Source organism: Oncorhynchus nerka, linkage group LG7 (assembly GCF_034236695.1).
Source record: "Oncorhynchus nerka isolate Pitt River linkage group LG7, Oner_Uvic_2.0, whole genome shotgun sequence".
In the NCBI taxonomy this organism is placed as follows: Eukaryota; Metazoa; Chordata; class Actinopteri; order Salmoniformes; family Salmonidae; genus Oncorhynchus; species Oncorhynchus nerka.
Genome location: NC_088402.1, coordinates 38,111,727 through 38,130,577, shown reverse-complemented (window position 1 = coordinate 38,130,577; position 18,851 = coordinate 38,111,727). Strand labels below are relative to the sequence as shown.

Sequence of the window (18,851 nt, the reverse complement as noted above, 5' to 3'; positions counted from 1 at the left end):
TGCTGAGATCTCTAGCTATGGTAGCCAAAATAATGGGCAACTGGGAATTTGTATACATGACCCTAAGCACGATGGGATAATAATTGCTTAATTAACTCAGGAGCCACACCTGTTTGGAAGCACCTGCTTTCAATATACTTTGTGTCCCTCATTTACTCAAGTATTTGCTTTATTTTGGCTGTTTACCTGTACCTTTTTAATACCTGTATTTAGAAGTTGTTAATTATAGATGTTGTGAGTGTGTACTGTTCAGCAAAAGCCTTCTTTAACATTTCCAGACGACCCACCCTGAGGGGCTCCTCCAACATCCAGGAGGGGTCGGAGAAGAAACGGGAATCCCGTAAAAGCGGCTTCCTTAACCTCATCAAGTCTCGCACCTCGAAGTCCGAGAAGAGCCATGGAACAGCTGCCATCACCACCCCAGCTGCTGCGACTGTCAGCACTGTGACAGAGGAGCCCTTGTCCCCCAAGGCTCTGTTGTGGGACCACTCTGAAATCTCCCCTGACCACTCACGAAAGCCGCCAACCCCTGAACCCACTGAGGAACAGCCCTCCGAGAGTGACAGTAAGGGTAGTCCTCATGGTGGCCGGCACTTTGGGGTCCCCGTAATGGGCCCCCTAATGGGAATGGACCTCCTGGCGGAGATGAGAAAAATGCATGAGAAAATAGTCGCTCATAAGGTGGGTAAACTGACCAGATTTAGCTCCTTTTGACTCTGTTAAGTGTATGAGTCAGTAGCACCCCTTAGCACAGCGTTTCCCAAACTCGGTGCACTTTTTGGTTTTAGCCTTAACACTACACAGCTGATTCAAAGGAGCAAAGCTTGATGATTTGTTGATTATTTGAATCAGATGAGTAGTGCTAGGGCAACGTGAACCCCTTGAAGTCCGGAGGATCGAGTTTGGGAAACCCTGCCGTAGCATCATTGAACTACTGAATAATGACCTTCTTTACAGGGTAACACACAACCTCTTCTGAAAAAGTCCCAGATAGTAAGGAATAAACAGGGAGATGGTAATACGTTTGTTCTTTTAAAGTTACACTATTTCCTGTCTTCAACTGTAGATCTACCAGTCACTTGGAAAGCTACAGATTGTCATGAGTGGATAACTGTGAAGGTGCCGCCATGTAGTGGCTTTATATGGAACATCCGTGTCTCAGCTTGGTTCAGACTGTTGAATACAGAACCATGCAGTGGAAAAAACAATTGTACCTCTAGAATCAGGTTTAGGACTAAAGACATTGGCCATACTGAAAGACGTTTGTTATTTTTTTACAGTCGGACTCTTCAGACAAGGCAGATGATAAAAAAGGTGAGTTGGCCTCTATATCCCAATCAGGTAATTAGATTTGAATTTGAATTACATTTAGTGATATCTTTATGTACAGAAGGATGGCTCAACTTAATTATGCTACGTCTGTCTTGCCATGCAGCTTGCCAGCTGCCATGTGGTACAATAAAAGTGAACAGAATGTTTAATTAAAATAGAGCCCTAGCTAACACTTTGTTTAGACAGTCCCTTGTAGAAGCTCTACGAACCATACCCGCTGTTGCTGTGTCCAATATGGGTCTTCTTTGTTATGTCTCTCTGTAGGAAAGCCAAAGGGTCAAACATCGTCGATAGCGCCCAGGGCTAAACCCACCGGTGTTACACCCAGATCCCCAGCACCCCAGAGCATCAAGCCCCACATGGGACCACACACTTTGGGACCCCTGAGCCCTCGTGCCAGCAGCAGCCACAGCCCAGGTGGGCATATGACGAAGTATACTTTATTGATAGTGATACTCAGATGGCAAATAAAGGCACCAGAAGCAAAAATAGATGATTACTTAGTTTATTGTGATTTTATCTTGCCTTAATTTGTCCTATTGTCTATAAGATGACACCCCTGACTCCTGTCTTGGAAACGTATCCCCAAAAGGACCACTGCCCGCCCCTCGCCTGAAGAGAGAGCCCTCAGACTATGAGAGGGAGGAGGAGAGTAGCCACATTAATGGTAGGTATATCTATTACCTGTGTGTCCTCCATCCAGAAGAATTGATTTGGGATCAGCTCACCACAGTCCAAAGTGTTCATATTGAGAGTAAATCGAATAAACAAAGCTGTTTTGCTTCATGTAAAGACAAAGAGATTTATTTCAATTCACTGAGAACATAGTATGATTTAGAAATAGTCATTATGTGAGTTTGATGGAATTGAATAGACACCTGGTATGATTGAAGAATAAAAGTATTGTTCATCCTCATCACTCTCTCCGTTAGTTGAACTCACAGGAGACTCCAGCCCATTTGACTTGGACCAAGAGATGGACAGGTCTGCAATTGGTGGGAGACAGTGGTCCTCCCTGAAGCGCTCCACTTCTGTGGTACAGGAAGTAGAAGGTCGAGAACGCACCAAGTCCCTCCCTGCATCTGGTTAGACCAATTACCTTCTCTCCACTTAACTCGTACAGTGTTGTAGTGTTGGGTGTATCAACTAATAGTAGTAAAGTAGGTTGCAGCAGTTTTGGCAGGTCCAATAGTTGCCATACCTTTTGAATAACATGCAGTGTTACTGGCTGTTCACAGTAATCGTAGTTGTAGGGGTTGCACCAGGAGCTCCAGTAGCTATTTGTGTTGGTTTATAAGTACTCACACAGCTGTGACATTGTTTTTGTAGTTATAGTTGTAGGCCACCAGTTGTAGCTTCCTCATTGCTTAGTACCATATCAGCTCACACACCGCTCTCTTGCAGTGAGACCTTCATCCACGGTGGACCTTGTCCACTGCCAAAGCCCTGGGGTGTTTGCTAAAGACAACACCGAAGAGGACTTCTCTCCTACCCCTGACACGGACCAAAGACAGAATCTCAGGCCTGACAACATGGAGGACACCATGACGACATCCCAGTGTAGAAAGAAAAGCTACATCTAGATTCTCTCTACTTTCTCCAGTGTTCCATGTAGTGTCCAAGTGTGGAGAATTGTAATGCAGCCAAAGAGGAAAGAACCAAAAAAAAAGCTTATGGACAAATCCATGCCAGTACCTTACTCTGAATTCTCTTACTTTAAACAAAGACTGTTGATTGGCTTATTCAATCAACCAATAAGCACTGCTGTGTTTCTATGTCTACTTTGCATGTTATGTATTTATGTAATAACACACTGAAAGAGACATGCATGTGTTGAAAAGTACACTACATGACCAAAAGTATGTGGACACCTGCTCATTGTAACATCTCATTCCAAAATCATGGGCATTAATATGGAGTTGGTCCTCCCTTTGCTGCTATAACAGCCTCCACTATTCTGGGAAGGCTTTCCACTAGATGTTGGAACATTGCTGTGGGGACTTGCTTCCATTCAGCCATGAAAGCATTAGTGAGGTCGGGCACTGATGTTGGGCGATTAGGCCTGGCTCGCAGTCAGCGTTCCAATTCATGCCAAAGATGTTCAATAGTCAAGTTCTTCCACACCGATCTCGACAAACTATTTCTGTCTGGACCTCGCTTTGCACACGGGGACATTGTCATGCTGAAACAGGAAAGGGCCTTCCCCCAAAGTGTTGCCACAAGGTTGAAAGCACACAATAATTTAGGATGTCATTGTATGCTGTAGCATTAAGATTTCCCTCCACTGGAACTAAGGGGCTTAGCCTGAACCATGAAAAACAGCCCAAGTCCATTATTCCTGCTTCTACAGTTAGCACTATGCATTGGGGCAGGAAGCGTTCTCCTGGCATCCGCCAATCCCAGATTTATCCATCGGACTGACAGATAGTGAAGCGTGATTCATCACTACAGAGAATGCGTTTCCACTGCTCCAGAGTCCAATGGCAGCAAGCTTTACACCACTCCAGCCGACACTTGCCATTGCTCATGGTGATCTTAGGCTTGTGTGCGGCAGCTCGGCCATGGAAACCCATTTCATGAAGCTCCCAACGAACAGTTATTGTGGTAATGTTACTTGCAGAGGCAGTTTGGAACTCAGTAGTGACTGTTGCAACCGAGGACAGACTATTTTTACGCACTTAGGCAGTCTGGTTCTGTGAGCTTGTGTGGCCTACCACTTTGCGACTGAGCCGTTGTTTCACCTAGACGTTTCCACTTCACAATAACAGCACTTACAGTTGCCCGGGGCATCTCCAGCAGGACAGAAATTTGACGAACTGACTTGTTGGAAAGGTGGAATCCTATGACGGTGCTACGTTGAAAGACACTGAGCTCTTCAGTTGGGCCATTCTACTGCCAATGTTTTTCCTATGGAGATTGCATGGCGGTGTGCTCGATTTTATACACCTGTCAGCAACGGTGTGGCTGAAATAACCAAATCCACTCATTTAAAGGGAACTCCACATACGTATATGTATGTACAGTACCAGTCACACCTACTCATTGGACACACCTACTCATTCCAGGGTTTTTCTTTATTTGTACTATTTTCTACATTGTAGAATAATAGTAAAGACATCAAAACTATGAAATGACACCTATGGAATCATGTGTTAAACAAATCAAAATATATTTAATATATTCGCTTCTTCAAAGTAGCTGCCCTTTGCCGTGATGACAGCTTTGCACACTCTTGGCATTCCCCTAACCAGCTTCACCTGGAATGCTTTTCCAACCGTCTTGAAGGAGCTCCCACATATGCTGAGAACTTGTTGACTGCTGTTCCTTCACTCTGCAGTCCAACTCATCCCAAATGATCTCAATTGGGTTGAGGTTGGGTGATTTTTGGAGGCCAGGTCAGCTGATGCAGCACTCAATCACTCTTGTTCTTGGTAAAATAGCCCTTACACAGCCTGGAGGTCTGTTGGGTCATTGTCCTGTTGGAAAACAAATTAAAGTCCCACAGTGCAAACCAAATGAGATGGTGTATCGCTACAGAGGTAGCCATGCTGGTTAAGTGTGCCTTGAATTCTAAATAAATCACGACAGTGTTACCAGCAAAGCACCATCACACCACCTCCATGCTTCATGATGGGAACCACACATGTGGAGATCATCCGTTCACCTACTCTGCGTCTCACAAAGACACAGCAGTTGGAACCAAAAATCAACATTTTTGGACTCATCAGATGAAAGGACATATTTCCACTGGTCTAATGTCCATTGTTCATGTTTCTTGGCTCAAGCAAGTTTCTTTTTCGTATTGGTGTCCTTTAGTAGGGGTTTCTTTGCAGCAATTCGACCATGAAGGCCTGATTCACGCAGTCTCCTCTGAACAGTTAATGTTGATGTGTCTTGCTTGAATTCTGTGAATAATTTATTTGGGCTGCAATTTCGGAGGATGGTAACTCTAATGAACTTATCCTGCAGCAGAGGTAACTCTGGGTCTTCCTTTCCTGTGGCGGTCCTCATGAGAGCCAGTTTCATCATAGCGCTTGATGATTTTTGCGACTGCACTTGAAGAAACTTTTAAAGTTCTTGAAATTTTCCAGATTGACTGCCCTTGTGTTAAAGTAATGATGGGCTGCCATTTCTCTTTGCTTATTTGAATTGTACTTGCCATAATATGGACTTGGTCTTTTACCAAATAGGGCTATCTTCTGTATACCTTGTCACAACACAACTGATTGGCTCAAATGCATTAAGAAGGAAATTCCACAAACAACCTTTTAACAAGGCACACCTGTTAATTGGAAATGCATTCCATTTGACTACCTCGTGAATCTGGTTGAGAGAATGCCAAGTGTGTGCAAGCTGTCAAGGTAAAAGGTGGTTACTTTGAAGAATCTCAAATATAAAATATATTTTGATTTGTTTAACACTTTTTGGTTACCACATGATTCCATATGTGTTATTTCATAGTTTTTGATGTCTTTATTATTATTACAATGTAGAAAATAGTAAAAATATAGAAAACCCCTTGAATGAGTAGGTGTGTCCAGAATTTTGACTGGGGGTGGTTACATTGTGCCACGGGCACATTGATCTAGTAAACCTTTATTAATGACAGGCATAATATAACTTTGATTTATCGTGATTTATATGAAATACATTTATTGTGAGACTTGGTGATGGTTTCCAGTTTAATTGGTTAAATTGATTTGTGCTAAATAGATTAAAAAAACTGCTTTGTAACAAAAACCTTTTAATGTGGTTGCCAATACTCCTGCATATTTGTACCAATAAATCACATGTATACTGCCACGTAGACTTGCATTAACTTGCATCGTATTGCCTAATATAACTAACCAATTAATTGTATTCATTTTTACCATGCTTTCCTTGCGGACGTTGTCTCCAATTGTTTGGGGGCAACCCCTATTGCGCACATAGTTGAATGTCGTAGTTAAGTTCCCTCGTTTGCATTTGGTGGCGTTTAGACTGAACTGCAGCGAAGGAAACAATCAATAGTACAGAAAACCTCATCAATCTTATTTCAAATCCACAGTCAAAACTTCCATTTTAATTTCACCATTTTAAAAACATTTTGGATTTGCGCCGGTGTATTGGGCACGAGGTACCATGGACAATGCTTTTGACAACCTGGATGCTGTGGGCTTCCTACAGATTTGGCAACATTTCGATGTTGACGGTAAGATCTTACTCTTCAATAATTGGAACTGTATGTCTTTTAAATGACTATTGATATTCATCTGTACGCTTATCAGGCAATGTTTTTCATCGAAAGTATGTCCGCAAACTCAAATCTGAACTTTACACCATGTCGTGAAGATAAAACAACACAGGAATAGGGTTTAATTCATCTTATGTTATACATTTATTTGTTTTTAGATAATGGTTATATTGAAGGAAAGGAATTGGACGACTTTTTTCGACACATGATGAAAAAACTTGGGATGAGCGTAAGTATGCAATTGTAGGACTCCACGGTTCCTTTTGTCATACCCAATGCATACTGTGTACAGATAACTAATAATAACTACAGTAAGATTTGGCTACTAACATCCTAGAATACCCTAATTAGACCTACTTTGCTCTGTTTTGTTGGGGGCATTCAAGCGATGTCAACATTAGATAACCTCCGAATCCAATCATTAGTCCTCGTTTTGTCTTTCATTGAAATGACATGAATTCTGTCAAAGTGATATTGTACAGGTAACACTGAATGAAATACTCAAACAAGTGAAACTACTTAATTGGGGAGCCCATATGTGGAATGTGTTCAAATATCTCGATGTTGTTCCTAAAGGATGAAATAACAGATGACAAAATTAGACGAGTGAAAGAAAGGTTCATGTCAGCTTATGACACCACAGCGGATGGTCGCCTGCAAATCCAAGAGGTATGTTTACTTGTATTTATTCATACATAAATTCCCCTTTATTTGTCTATGGGTCATTTATTATTAAGTATACTTACAATCCAGAGAAAGGGGGGGGGGGTAATTGGATTGTGATCAAAATGTTCTCACCACCTTTTTGTGTGAAGCAGCCTTGAAACTACCTAATTGCTCCTTCATTTGCGTCATGTTATTGCCTTGCTTCATCTTTGCATTGTCTTGTTGTCATTGACCACATGCAATTAATTATGAGTTAATGTCAAATTAAATTGTCTAATTTTGCAACTCATTTCGGCTTTGACATTTAGTTTTCCTTGTCCATAGACTGTATTTCCATACATTTTATGTTGAAAGAGGAGTTATGCCTGTTGAAGCTGAGGGGACACTTACCCCTTAAATTGTAGGAAGAAAATACAGAAGATTTAGTTTATTTTACACAAAATTAGCCATCCGGGATTGAATAATGCCTGCCTGTGATTGTTAACTCATTTGATTGAACATAAACGTTCCAGTTGGCCACCATGATGCTACCGGAGGAGGAGAACTTCCTCCTACTGTTCCGCAGAGAGACGCCATTGGACAACAGTGTGGAGTTCATGAGGGTAAGATCAAAGATCCCATACAGTAGGAAGTGTTGCGGTCCAAAAGCATTTGACATATGCATAAAAAATACAATCCTATTATTGGTTGGGTAGTGTGTCCTATATTCTCTTGAGCACTTTCATCACAGCTAAATGTGCCTCTCACTCCCCCCCACAGATCTGGAGAAACTATGATGCTGACAGCAGTGGATACATATCAGCTATAGAGCTCAAGGTACATTCAAAGAATGCCCTTCTACTAATTGCTATGCTTTCAGTGAGACCACTGCCATGGCCCTCTCAGAGACATTGTCTTAGCTAGTTGTTGTCTACTTTCTAAGTAAGAATCAATGAGTGGCCAGAGTTGTTCTTGTTTACATAGTTGATCTAGGTCTCTGACACGTGTTGCTTTAAGGGTCTTTTGGAAGGATGCCCATTATCCTCTCATCAATAGGGTTGGACCGATTTATATGATTAAATCGAATATCGTGATATTTGACATTATCATGGCGTGCAAAACGATATATCATGATGTGCAAGGCTATACTCCATTTGAACTTTTCAAATCCAAACTGCCATTTTATCAGGCTGTATCAATATGTTGAAAAATAAGCCTTATTGTTTTGCCATGCTAAGAATAATTCATTAGAATGCGGCTATAATATTGTAAATAAGCAAAAAAATTGCACTGTCTGGAATGATGTAGTCATTAACGGCGCGAAATGATTATATCAGCTGTCGCGATATTTGGAGTAACATATCATAGTGACCCCAAATTTCGTAAGTGACCCCAAATTTCAACCAACCCTACAAGGCAAGACAGAAGTACTTTTCTTCGAATTTCTAAACACTTGATGGTTTCTCGTTTATAGTTCACCCACAGTACATTTACTGAAGAGGAATTGTACAGGATGTACAGTACATTATACTATTTATGAACACTTTGATTCAGAATGAGGGACAAAAGTGTTATGGCATAGGAACCGACTTCTCCGGACTCCTCCCTCTTCCTGACAGCTAAAGGTCCAAAGCTTCTGCACATGTGCAGGATTCTCTACTTTGCGCATAATCTCTGCTCTGCTCTGCTCATTTAATAAAGTTAGATCAAAGCTGAATCAATGTCTGCAAGATCACATAATGATAGTATTCTACATAACAGAACCGAATTGAATAGCTTAGTATAACGTTACTATAAGACAAAAAACCACCTCATTTGTTTAAGAGATTTTAGGATGATTGTGTGAATTGTCACATTTTTCTCTCATGTGGCCAAAACTCAAGTGTGCACCACCAGGCAAAATACACTGAGTGTACAGTACAAAACATTAAGAACACCTGCTCTTTCCATGACATTGGAAGGTGTTCTTAATGTTTTGTACACAGTGTATGTGCCTTAATTGAAACTAAGCACAGGTATGCTACAGTTTAACACCCCCGGCTCTAAAATTCACTCACTGTACATAATTCAAAACTGAAGGCTAGTACAAAACAACACTGTATAACTCAAAAAGATCTAATGCATATCCCCATGAAACGTATTGAGATCAAATGGTTGGCCTGCAGATGCTGCATGGGCGTTTCACCGGTAAAACTTGAGGAATTGATCATTCACGTTTGACAGTGAGAAATGTGAAGGGAGGGTGCCAACCAACATTTGTGTGTAAAGTAGAGGTAAAGAAACAGATGAACAAAATGTGATTCAGATCTTCAGCTCTGGGGACAAGGGATCCAAGGGGGCGGGACAAGAGAGGTTGCCTACAGATTTGCAGTCTATGCCTTTTTTATTATGTATGTATTTATCCTTTATTTGACCAGGGATGTCCCATTAAGAGACCACTTTTTTTCACTTGAGACCAAGGCCCATGTTTATCAAGTGTCTGAGAGTAGTAGGAGTACTGATCTAGGATCAGTTTTAGATTATAATAAATGGATCCTAGATCAAGATATTAAACCTAATCTTAGATCAGCACTCCTACGCTGAGACACTTGATAAATATGGGCCCAGATCATCCAGTTGGCCGTCTTCCTCTGTGTAACAGGGTTTCCTGCAGGACCTGTTTCTCCAGCACAAGAAGACCATCTCCCCCAACAAACTGGAGGAGTACACCGACACCTTGGTAACAACGAGCCCCAGCTCCTTAATTCTATGTCTCCATTTGAGGGCTCTTGGTCAAGAAGTGTTAAAAGTAGTCAACCTTTACAGCCAATCGTCTTCCTCTCCTGGGTCTGATGTGTGTGTGTGTGTGTGTGACCCAAGCACAGTTGTCTCATCACAGATTGCCTTTGAAGAGGTTGAAAATAATCAAAAGGATGTAGGAGACGGTTATCTATTGTCTCTTAAATGAGTATATGATACCCTGTTCAATGGGCAATTCCATTTGGATGATTGGGGGAGAGCTATACATAGAAATGTTAATATGCCATTCAATGTAATAAGGAGTGCACTAAAGGAGTTATTTCTCATTGATGTATGTAATTGGCGGTAATACCCTTGGTATTCACTCCCCTCTATAGTATTAGTAATTGGATGGTACTGTGATGGAGGGTGATCAGCTCTTTAAAGATATTCAGAGGTGATATGATTTTCACTGTTTAGCCATTGTCATTGTGGACCTTTTAATTCATTACTGTGTGTGTGCGTGCGCATGTGTTTTTATATATCAGTGTTGAGTAAAATATGGTGTGCACAACATGGGAAATACACTGGCATCATTTGAATTAGGTTCTCTTTGGTATTGTTGTACAGTGTTACACATGACATGTCACCAAGTCAAATTCTGAGTGTGCAGTGGTGATTTTAGCATATAAATCTTGGTGGGGCAAAGCCACAACACTAAACAATACATTCATTGCACTATAACGGTGAGAAACGGTGCCCACAAACTGTTAGGGCCTACAGTACATAAAGTTGTCCCAACATCTTAGCACTGCTTGTCTGGCAGCGAAACAGTTAATTCAGCCTCATTTTCCAGCCTGTTAAAAAAAACATACGGTGGCTGACTTACATAAACAAATATGTTTTTTACTGACAATTGAGATGTACAAACTGTGGCATAAGAGGATGTCGAGCGGATAAGAGGCCATTCATAATTTCAATTAAGACATTAATGAGCGAGCTACGATGGACGTTGTCAATATAACTATTCGTTCAGCACTTTTGAAATGTACAGCGACAGAATTCAGAACATGGGCCATTCTTAACAGTATTCTCATTGTCTGTACACCAAGTCAGAACAGTGTGCGAAGTTATGAGGGAGGGACGGGACCAAATTATTTGGGTGAGGCACATGGGCTAACAGCTTACTACACAACATACACTTAGTGTTACTTTCTTGGCTACAGTATACATATCTCCCTGGCATATTACATCATTTATGCAGCAGCATACAAGACATTTTTGGAGTCACTTTGTTGTGCTTTGCTCACTTGAACAGGAAGGTGGCGAGGTGGTCCATCTTGTGGGCTCTAGAAAGAAGCCTGACATCCCAACTTTGAATTCCGAGTTGGATGACCATTTATATTATTTTCTGTGTTTTCCCAGTCACAGCTAGTTCCCAGTGGTCTTGAACTACCTGATGTCTGAGATTTCCCAGTTCCGAGTTTCCAGTTGTTTTGAACGCGGCTGAATTCATGCTGCATTGAAAGCATGGCCAATGTATTCAAACTTTTCTGGCCCATGTCGTTACCCACCTTTTCGTGATATCCAATAGGTAGTTATGACCTTGTCTCATTGCTGCAACTCCCCTACGGACTCTGCAAAGTTGAGTGTCAAGCCACACCTCTTCTTGACACACTGCCCACTTAACCCGGAAGCCAGCCGCAACAATGTGCCGGAGGAAACACTTGACCTGATGACCAAGTTCAGTTTGCAAGAGCCCGGGCCCGCCTCAAGGAGTCGCTAGAGCAAGATGAGACAAGAACATCCCGGCCGGCCAAACCCTCCCCTAACCGGACGGCGCTGGGACAATTGTGCGCCGTCCCATGGGTCTTCTGGTTAAGGCCGGCTGTGACACAGCCTGGGATTGAACCCGAGGCTGCAGTGGCACCTTAGCACTCATTGTTGAATTTGCGATTTCTGACTTCTTGTATAATGTTTATGTCCAATGGCCGATGAGCACTGATTCGTTTTATCTATAATTTCTCTTCACATGACAAGGTTTGAAAAAGATTTGCCAGTAGTTTGTCAACTTTGAAAGTATGATGTTGATATGATCAGTCCAATCACAGCTACTGTAGATAAAACGTGATTTGACGTCATTTTATCTGTGGCCAATGCCCTTGAGCCTTCTTGGATGGGCTCTTCTAATGTAAGTCTATGGCAGCACCCAAGGGACTGGAATTTTCGAGCTCTACTTGTAGATGTAGCTGTTACGTAGTGTCTCCATGAGGGACAGAACACTGAACCAATCATGATGCAACTAGAGAACATTACCAACCCCTACACTCCATATTTTCCGCTGGCTGCCCCACCCCCACAGAAAGCACTGAGCTAGGCTGAAACACCTGCATTTTGGAGCTGCCCTACTCAAGAAAGCATTTTGTTTGCAGCTGTATAGCTCAATTATTTTTATTTTCGAGTTTGCAAACTGATATGTGACATGTATTAATGCCAAAACAATAACATGCTAAGCAGGTGGGGCTAAAAACAGGTGGGGCACTGCCCCACCTGCCCTGAATGATGCGTCGCCACTGTGAGTATGTGTAAATGTTCTTGGCGAATAAAGGTGATTCTAATGTGTATGAACTTTGACAAACTATCTAATGATTCTGATGCTTCATTCTGTTTATATTCCCAACAGATGAAGATGTTTGACAAAAACAATGATGGCAGGCTGGATTTGAATGACCTAGCCAGGTACTATTTATTTAGCAATTGTTCTCCTACATTGCTAGGTGGCTCCTATTGTGCCTAACTGTTTTCCTTCTCCCAGAATCCTTGCTCTGAAAGAGAACTTCTTGCTGAAGTTTGACATGAATGTAAGTATAACATTTGTTGATGAATTTAGCTGATAACTTGCAGTCAGATAAGACTTAAGACATTGTCAATACATGCTCCATCTTCAATTAATTACTGTAGTGATCATTGGCTTGAATTAGAGGAACAAAATTGTGGGTGTTGCGGTACCACTCTGTTTCAGGCTTGCAGTCAAGAAGACCGGAAGAGGGACTTTGAGAAGATATTTGCCCACTATGATGTTGTAAGTCATTATACGTTTAGCCACAACATAATTGTCTTCAACTTCAATTGGGATTGTAAGGTTGATGGTGATAAGCATATTAAATAAAATTAGTGTGTTGCTTATGATTTGTTGTGATTTTACTGATGCTTCATTGGCCTTAATTATAAAGAAATATATATAATATCAGTATAAATGGGCTAGAACACACCGCTGTATTGGAAGTGGATCAGTACAGGGGCGTAGGCACAGGTGGGCCTGGGGAACCAAGCCTAAACACACATAACCAAAACAATGTTTTTGTTTTCTTTATAATTGTTCATGCTCTTTACTTGTCAGTGTTCCAATTTGTCTTTTTACCTAAACATACAAACACCATCCGATAGAATTCATAGCAAGCAGTCACTGGGTTAGTCAGATTTGCTTAAATATAACTGGCTAGATGACCTATAATGACATTCACTTTCACTGGATGGGTTGCCAAAAATAACTAATTGAAAGCCACACCCCCAATAAGCAATGCATATGATTGCATTGAGGCATATGCCACTGTTCTTCTATGGCTATGTGCACCATGCCACTGCCTATTTCATGTGTTCATTTAGCAAACAAGACAGCTCATAATCCAGCCCTCTGGCAAAATGTGTAGAATAGCATTATATGAGCTATAAAACTGCACATTTTCTTCTGCTCCATGGCAAAATGTGTAGAATAGCATGGGATTAGCTGTAAAACTAAAATTATTCTCTTTGCCCCATGGCAAAATAAGTCAAACTGCAGGATGTTGGCTACTTTTTTGGGATGGGGGCACCCACATTTCTGCAGGCCCAGTACAAAGATGTATTCACAGAACGTAATGCCTATTAAAGATATAGTGCCAGGAATGTATTTCATCATTAAGCTTCTAATGCCATTATTAACTGAAGTGGTAGTCCTGTTGCAGTGTCATGCTCCTCCGTGCTGCATGATTGTGGATGTGTGATGTAGTTATACATTATCCCATTAAGCAGAATTTAGATGCTGTCCTCTTTTATAATCTCCCAAGGCACATCAGGTGGTCGTCTTCATCTCTTTTTCTGAAGTCAGCCATTTTTGTTGTTGTTGTTAACAGAGTAAGACGGGTGCTTTGGAGGGTCCGGAGGTGGATGGCTTTGTCAAAGACATGATGGAACTGGTCACGGTAAAAAAAAAAAAAAAAAAAATGTTTTGCTATACCTTAATCTACAAATGTACATATGTTATTTAACTTATTATGTATTAACTTAGATATATGATGCTCCTATATTGATTCTGCGTTATTGTAAGTTATGGTTTCCGAATGTAGGCGTGGGTTCGGGTCCCACTTCTGACACCATGTTACTTTATATTTAAATGGATGAAGAAAAGAGAATTGAGTCAAGTTAACAGAATGTCCAACTGTAGTAGACTGTGAAGGGCTTGAGCTGTGATTGGTCTTGAGCTAATGGTTTGAATATGCTTCCTTTATACCCAACATAGCCTACCATTAGTGGAACGGACCTGGACAAATTCCGCAAGGTCCTGCTGGGCCACTGTGACATGAACGGTGATGGAAAGATCCAGAAGAATGAACTGGCCCTGTGCCTCGGCCTGAAATACTCCAGTTAATAGTACTAATTACCCTAGTTAGCACCACAGGCTAACCGCTAACTCATTGATAGCATGCCGCAATGCAATAGCTCATAGCTTTTAGACAACCAAAGAGCATTGCATGATGGTTGGTTGAAAGGAAGTTGTTGCATAGAGTAGACCCATTGGGGAATTTGTTTTGTGATCCTTCATTTTGTTTGACTGTATCTGTTGATGACAATTCTGAGTACCTTTGAGAATGTTGTGTGTGTGTGTGTACTATTTCGTTTGCACGTTGCATACGCCTGCCTATAACTTGCAAAAATATAGTGGTGAAATAAGTATTTTGGGATTTAAGTTTTGGGATATTTGTAGGTTGTATTGATTTAATTACCATGATGGGTGCATTTACTTGTCAGAACTCTGTTGTTTTTATGTGCAAATAATATGGTGAAAATAAGTGCCATTAATGGTTTGACATTTCACCTCCTACTTTAAATGGTATTTGTAGAGAATGTACTATCAACATGTAACATGTAATGCAATACAGTATGACAATCTCTGTGTCCCTGGGCATCTCTGTATGTTTCTCCAGTCTGTAACAACAGTCTGTAAACACAAGCTAATGCAGTTCTATTATTGAACTAATCATCACTATTTTCATAACCACAACTTGATTAATAGTATGTGTCTGGTGTATACCCATTGTATCAGAGCAGACAATGTTGTGAGCCTTGGGCACAAAGGAAAATATTGACACATGATGATGTCTGGGCTTCCATTCTCCATGATCTGTCCTTTTGTGCAATAATGGATTTTCAGAGTTTCATTGCTTTAATGCTTGGTAACCAGAGCTTTTCAAAGGCACAACAGCCAAAATGCTATGGAAACAGATTGATCAGCAACTCAAAGCACCCATTAAAGAGATATACAAAGCAAATATGGTTGATAGAAAGTAGACCAGAATGGCTTTAAAAGCTTTTCATAAGTACATTGGGCACTGTGTAATTCTGTGAAGCCAAGGCTCATAGTGCACTGTCACTGTTGTCTAGTTGGAGGCTGATGTCATTGCTAAAAGCCCCACCAGATGCCTGACTAAGGCAAGTGAAGTGTCTCTAACCTAACAGCAGCTCACAAGCAGGAAAATTACAGAGGACAGCAGTCAAGAGTCATTATTGTGTCACTTTCTGTGCCCTCTTTGAAACTTGCTGTGCCTTCAAATTACTGACCACAGTATAGTTGTTTCAATATCCATACTGTATATTACTTAATGAGTGTATATACTACATACTATTAGTTCAATTTGGCATACTGTAAACGAACAGTGTCCTTTCAGCTGAGAATACTAGCGCTTCGCCTTCTACCCGAAGTTCAACCTCTTGCTAGTTTATTAGCATAACAAATTACTAGCCAGACTTCGGGTGTGTTCGTAAATTCAATCTGGAGTGCCAGAGTGCTGTCTGGGCGTCGTCAGATTGTCCATTCGTAAAATTCAGAGCGTTTCGCTCTCGGGGCGTACACTGGAGGTTCGGGCTGAGGATCAGGGTTGATCCGAGCATTCTGGCCTCACAACGGCTGTCAAACACCCAAACTAACTGGCTAACTACTTACAGACACATGAGAGAACACCTCACTCTGGTCATTTTACTCACCCAAGCAGAGCTGGTTAGGGTAGTTTAATGATGCTTTTTTTTGGCCGAAATTTACTGACATCGGTCACATTCAACAGGTGTTGAGTGTTTCTAAATTCATCAGTTATTTGCTCTCTGTGTTGAGTGTGTAAATCCATCCGTTTTTCGCACTCTGCCTCTAGCAGTCAGACGAGAGTGCTCTGAAGTTGGAGTCGATAGCCCAGAGCAAATTTAAGAACGGACCTGAACGACTATACCACGTAGCTAAACTATGAATGACAATCAAGTCAATAAATGTTGGGTAGTTAGTTAAATAGCATAAAGTAAATATACTCGGAAGTTTGTTGTACTAGTAGCCAACTAACATTACAGTGGTAGCTAAAATACCCGGCTGTTTACATACCAAGGTAAAGACAGTTTCAGGTTAGATATTCGATGGCTTGGGCCCCTCTTGGGGCGAATCCATTCCAGGGCGCCCTGTCCTTCACAAAGAAAAGAGAACTCTACCCCGGGGCTCCCGCCAACTTCTCCAGGATCAGTCACGTTACCACATTGGATGCCTCGTGGCGCCCGTCTCCGCCAGTCCGTGGACTTTCTGAAAGTAGTTTGAGGTCAGTAGGTCACATTACCAAGGAGCTTTTGAGATTTGAAAGTTGGAAAATTAATATAAAATTGTGTGAGATGAAAAAGGACAAACTACAGGGTGTGCAATATAGAAGGGTAGTCAGTGGACATTCTGAACCTTCTTTGAGTCCAGTCGGTCACATGCCAAGGAACTATTGCAATTTGAATCATTGAAAAACATTGAAAATTCATGTAAATTGCTTGCGATGAAAATGGACAAACTAAAGGGTGTGCAATGTGTAGGCTAGCTGAGTGTAGATTCTGAACCTTGTTTCAAGTCAGTAGATCACATGACCAAGGAGGTTTTGAAGTTTGAAAAATTAATGTAAAAACTTGTGAGATGAAAATGGATTGTTTGAATTCAGTAGCCATTGAAATTCAAAATGTTAATAAATAATTTAAAATAGACGTAAATCGACGCAGAAAAAGTGTGTGCAATGCCATTGGGTTAGCTAGAACCAGTTTTTTTTTTTTACCCCTTTTTCTCCCCAATTTCGTGGTATCCAATTGTTTTAGTATCTTGTCTCATCGCTACAACTCCCGTACGGGCTCGGGAGAGACGAAGGTTGAAAGTCATGCGTCCTCCGATACACAACCAAGCTGTTTCTTAACACAGCACGGAATCCAGCCACACCAATGTGTCGGAGGAAACACCGTGCACCTGGCAACCTTGGTTGGCGCGCACACAGGAGTCACTGGTGCGCGATGAGACAAGGATATCTCTACTGGTCAAACCCTCCCTAACACGGACGACGCTAGGCCAATTGTGCGTCGCCCACCACGGACCTCCCGGTCGCGGCCGGTTACAGAGTCTGGGCGCGAACCCAGGGTCTCTGGTGGCACAGCTGGCGCTGCAGTACAGCGCCCTTAACCACTGCGCCACCCAGGAGGCCAGTTAAAATCAGTTTTGAAAGTTTTAGGAGTAATAGTTAAATAACTATTGAAATTTGAACATTTTGATTTGTCAACATGTTGACGGTTCCGAACTGCTGTTGGTGGACGTAAGGAAAACTACAGGTGAATATCTGTCAAATATCCAACCTGAATCTGACTTTACCTCGGTGCGGTACATATTACTATGCGGTTCGTTGTCAGACAACATAACGTGTAACGTAACTTATTTGAAAAGTCATTACTTTATTACATTGCTCAACAATTTCTTATCATTTGTCATAATTAGTTAAAGCAACAAATTTGTATCCGCTCTCGTTGGACTTCGGCTGCATATTTTCCGTAATTTTCTTCAAATCTGAAAACGTGAACCATTTTCTTAAGAATTGCATTATGGGCCCTAAAAGCACAGAAATAGTGTCCATCGCTTTGGTGAATGTAGTACGACATCTGGAAACTTTTGCATGCTAACTGTATTCATACTATGACTAATAAGCAGTAATCAAATTTACGTCACAAGTAGTATGGTTAGAATGAGTATTCGAAAACAGTTCGTGACTTTTTCCGCTCTTAACTCAGTAAGAATGCATTAGTCATGCTACCCAACTCTTAAATCCGTACTTGTCCTGAGTGAAGTTGAAGCTTTCAAAGCATTTAAAAGAAACATTAAAACAAATGGATATCGGTCATAGAAATCATTTCTCAAAAAAATAGGTCAAGGTACAAAGAGGTACATAGACTGCTATATAACTAGTCAGTTTTATTTTATTTTTAATATTTCATGTAACCAGTTAGGAACAAGTTCTCATTTACAACTGCGACCTGACCAAGATGAAGCAAAGCAGTGCGACACAATCCCATAGAACATTTGTGGGCAGAACTGAAAAAGCATGTGCGAGCAAGGAGGCCAACAAACCTGACTCAGCTACACCAGCTCTGTCAGGAGGAATCAAAAAAAAATCACCCAACTTATTGTGGGAAGCATGTGGAAGCTTACCCAAAATGTTTGACCCAAGTTTAAAAAATTTAAAGGCAATGCTAGCAAATACTAATTGAGTGTATGTAAACGTCTTACCCAGGGAATGTGATGAAAGAAATAAAAGCTGAAATAAATAATTCTCTCTACTAT

At 41.2% G+C, this 18,851-nt stretch overlaps 2 protein-coding genes across 4 annotated transcripts in view; both read left to right on the top strand.

Annotated features, from left to right (window-relative positions):
* Positions 1-6,135, top strand: part of LOC115131582 (F-actin-uncapping protein LRRC16A-like) — a 28,649-nt gene extending 22,514 nt beyond the window's left edge. For all 3 annotated transcript variants that reach the window (XM_029663395.2, XM_029663396.2, XM_029663398.2), the window contains 6 exons: positions 279-681; positions 1,281-1,314; positions 1,597-1,749; positions 1,883-1,999; positions 2,265-2,417; positions 2,737-6,135. In XM_029663395.2, coding sequence (XP_029519255.1) covers positions 279-681; positions 1,281-1,314; positions 1,597-1,749; positions 1,883-1,999; positions 2,265-2,417; positions 2,737-2,915 — 1,039 coding nt within the window. In that variant the 3' untranslated portion in view covers positions 2,916-6,135. The remainder of the gene's footprint in view (positions 1-278; positions 682-1,280; positions 1,315-1,596; positions 1,750-1,882; positions 2,000-2,264; positions 2,418-2,736) is intronic.
* An 89-nt stretch (positions 6,136-6,224) lies between these two features.
* On the top strand, positions 6,225-15,142 carry LOC115131581 (secretagogin-like). Its single transcript, XM_029663394.2, has 11 exons — positions 6,225-6,523; positions 6,724-6,794; positions 7,142-7,234; positions 7,744-7,833; positions 7,991-8,047; positions 9,852-9,929; positions 12,612-12,667; positions 12,744-12,789; positions 12,951-13,010; positions 14,101-14,169; positions 14,487-15,142. Exons 1-11 carry the CDS (start codon positions 6,454-6,456, stop codon positions 14,613-14,615), a joined length of 819 nt encoding a protein of 272 aa, XP_029519254.1. The 5' UTR covers positions 6,225-6,453; the 3' UTR covers positions 14,616-15,142.
* Positions 15,143-18,851: the final 3,709 nt, after the last annotated feature.